This window comes from Lactuca sativa, chromosome 5 (genome assembly GCF_002870075.4).
Source record: "Lactuca sativa cultivar Salinas chromosome 5, Lsat_Salinas_v11, whole genome shotgun sequence".
In the NCBI taxonomy this organism is placed as follows: domain Eukaryota; kingdom Viridiplantae; phylum Streptophyta; class Magnoliopsida; order Asterales; family Asteraceae; genus Lactuca; species Lactuca sativa.
In genome coordinates, this window is record NC_056627.2 from 20,404,848 (window position 1) to 20,405,815 (window position 968).

At 41.2% G+C, this 968-nt stretch overlaps 1 protein-coding gene across 1 annotated transcript; it reads right to left on the reverse strand.

The window, feature by feature from the left end:
* Nucleotides 1-321: 321 nt before the first annotated feature.
* Nucleotides 322-759, reverse strand: LOC111914837 (uncharacterized). Its single transcript, XM_023910545.1, has one exon. It carries the CDS (start codon nt 757-759, stop codon nt 322-324), a length of 438 nt encoding a protein of 145 aa, XP_023766313.1.
* Nucleotides 760-968: the final 209 nt, after the last annotated feature.

The window sequence follows — 968 nt, forward strand, 5'->3', positions numbered from 1 at the left end:
CCGAGTAGAAATGTTGTTACGCGTTTTATCGGGTTACTCGGGTAGGTACTCGCCGAGTATACGTGCCTACTCGGCGAGTAAACCCTGCAGTTTGTAAAAATTTGACTGTTTTGAAAAATTAAAGTATTTTTTCATTCTTTTAGCCATCCACCCCACACTCTAGGCATTGCTTGCCCTCAAGCAATTATATTCTTAGAAGAAGACGAATGAAAAAGATAAAAATAAAACTAAAGAAAAGGAAAGAAAATGCAAACTTGAGACTCGGGTTGCCTCCTGAGAAGCGCTTCTTTTTAAGGAGTCATTAGCTGGACTCCTCCCCTTCTACGTGGTTGCAATCCCTTCCAGCAACAACAACTCTTCCATTCCTTCATTCCCGGGGACTCCTTCTTCATACTTTTTGACCCTATGGCCATTGACCTTGAAAGGTGTTCCATCTCTTGACAATAGCTCTATAGCACCATGTGGAAACACCGTCTTCACCAAAAAAGGACCATCCCATCTTGACTTGAGTATTCCCGAGAAAAAATTTAGTCGTGAATTAAAGAGCAACACTTTTTGGCCTTCATGAAATTCTTTATTTTCTTTTATCCTTTTGTCATGCCACATCTTGGTCTTCTCTTTATAAATCAACGAACTAGAGTATGCATCCTTTCTAGGCTCCTCAAGAGCGTTCATTTGCATCAACCGGTTGCTCTTGAGTTCCTCCATGTTGAAGTTGCACATCTTTAAAGCCCAAAACGCCTTATGCTCTAGCTCCATCGGTAAATGGAATTGCTTTCCATAAACTAACCTATATGGTGTAGTACCAATAGGTGTTTTGAAAGTTGTACGAAAATCCCAAAGTGCGTCATCTAGCTTATCCGACCATTCCTTGCGATTGCTCCCCACCGATTTCTCCAAAATTCGCTTTAAAGCTCGATTTGTCACTTCGGTTTGTCCACTAGTTTGTGGATGGTAGGATGTGGAAA

Bases quoted from the DNA above. Each gene is read 5' to 3' on its own strand.
- LOC111914837 (XM_023910545.1), bottom strand. From the start codon at position 759: ATGGAGCTAGAGCATAAGGCGTTTTGGGCTTTAAAGATGTGCAACTTC.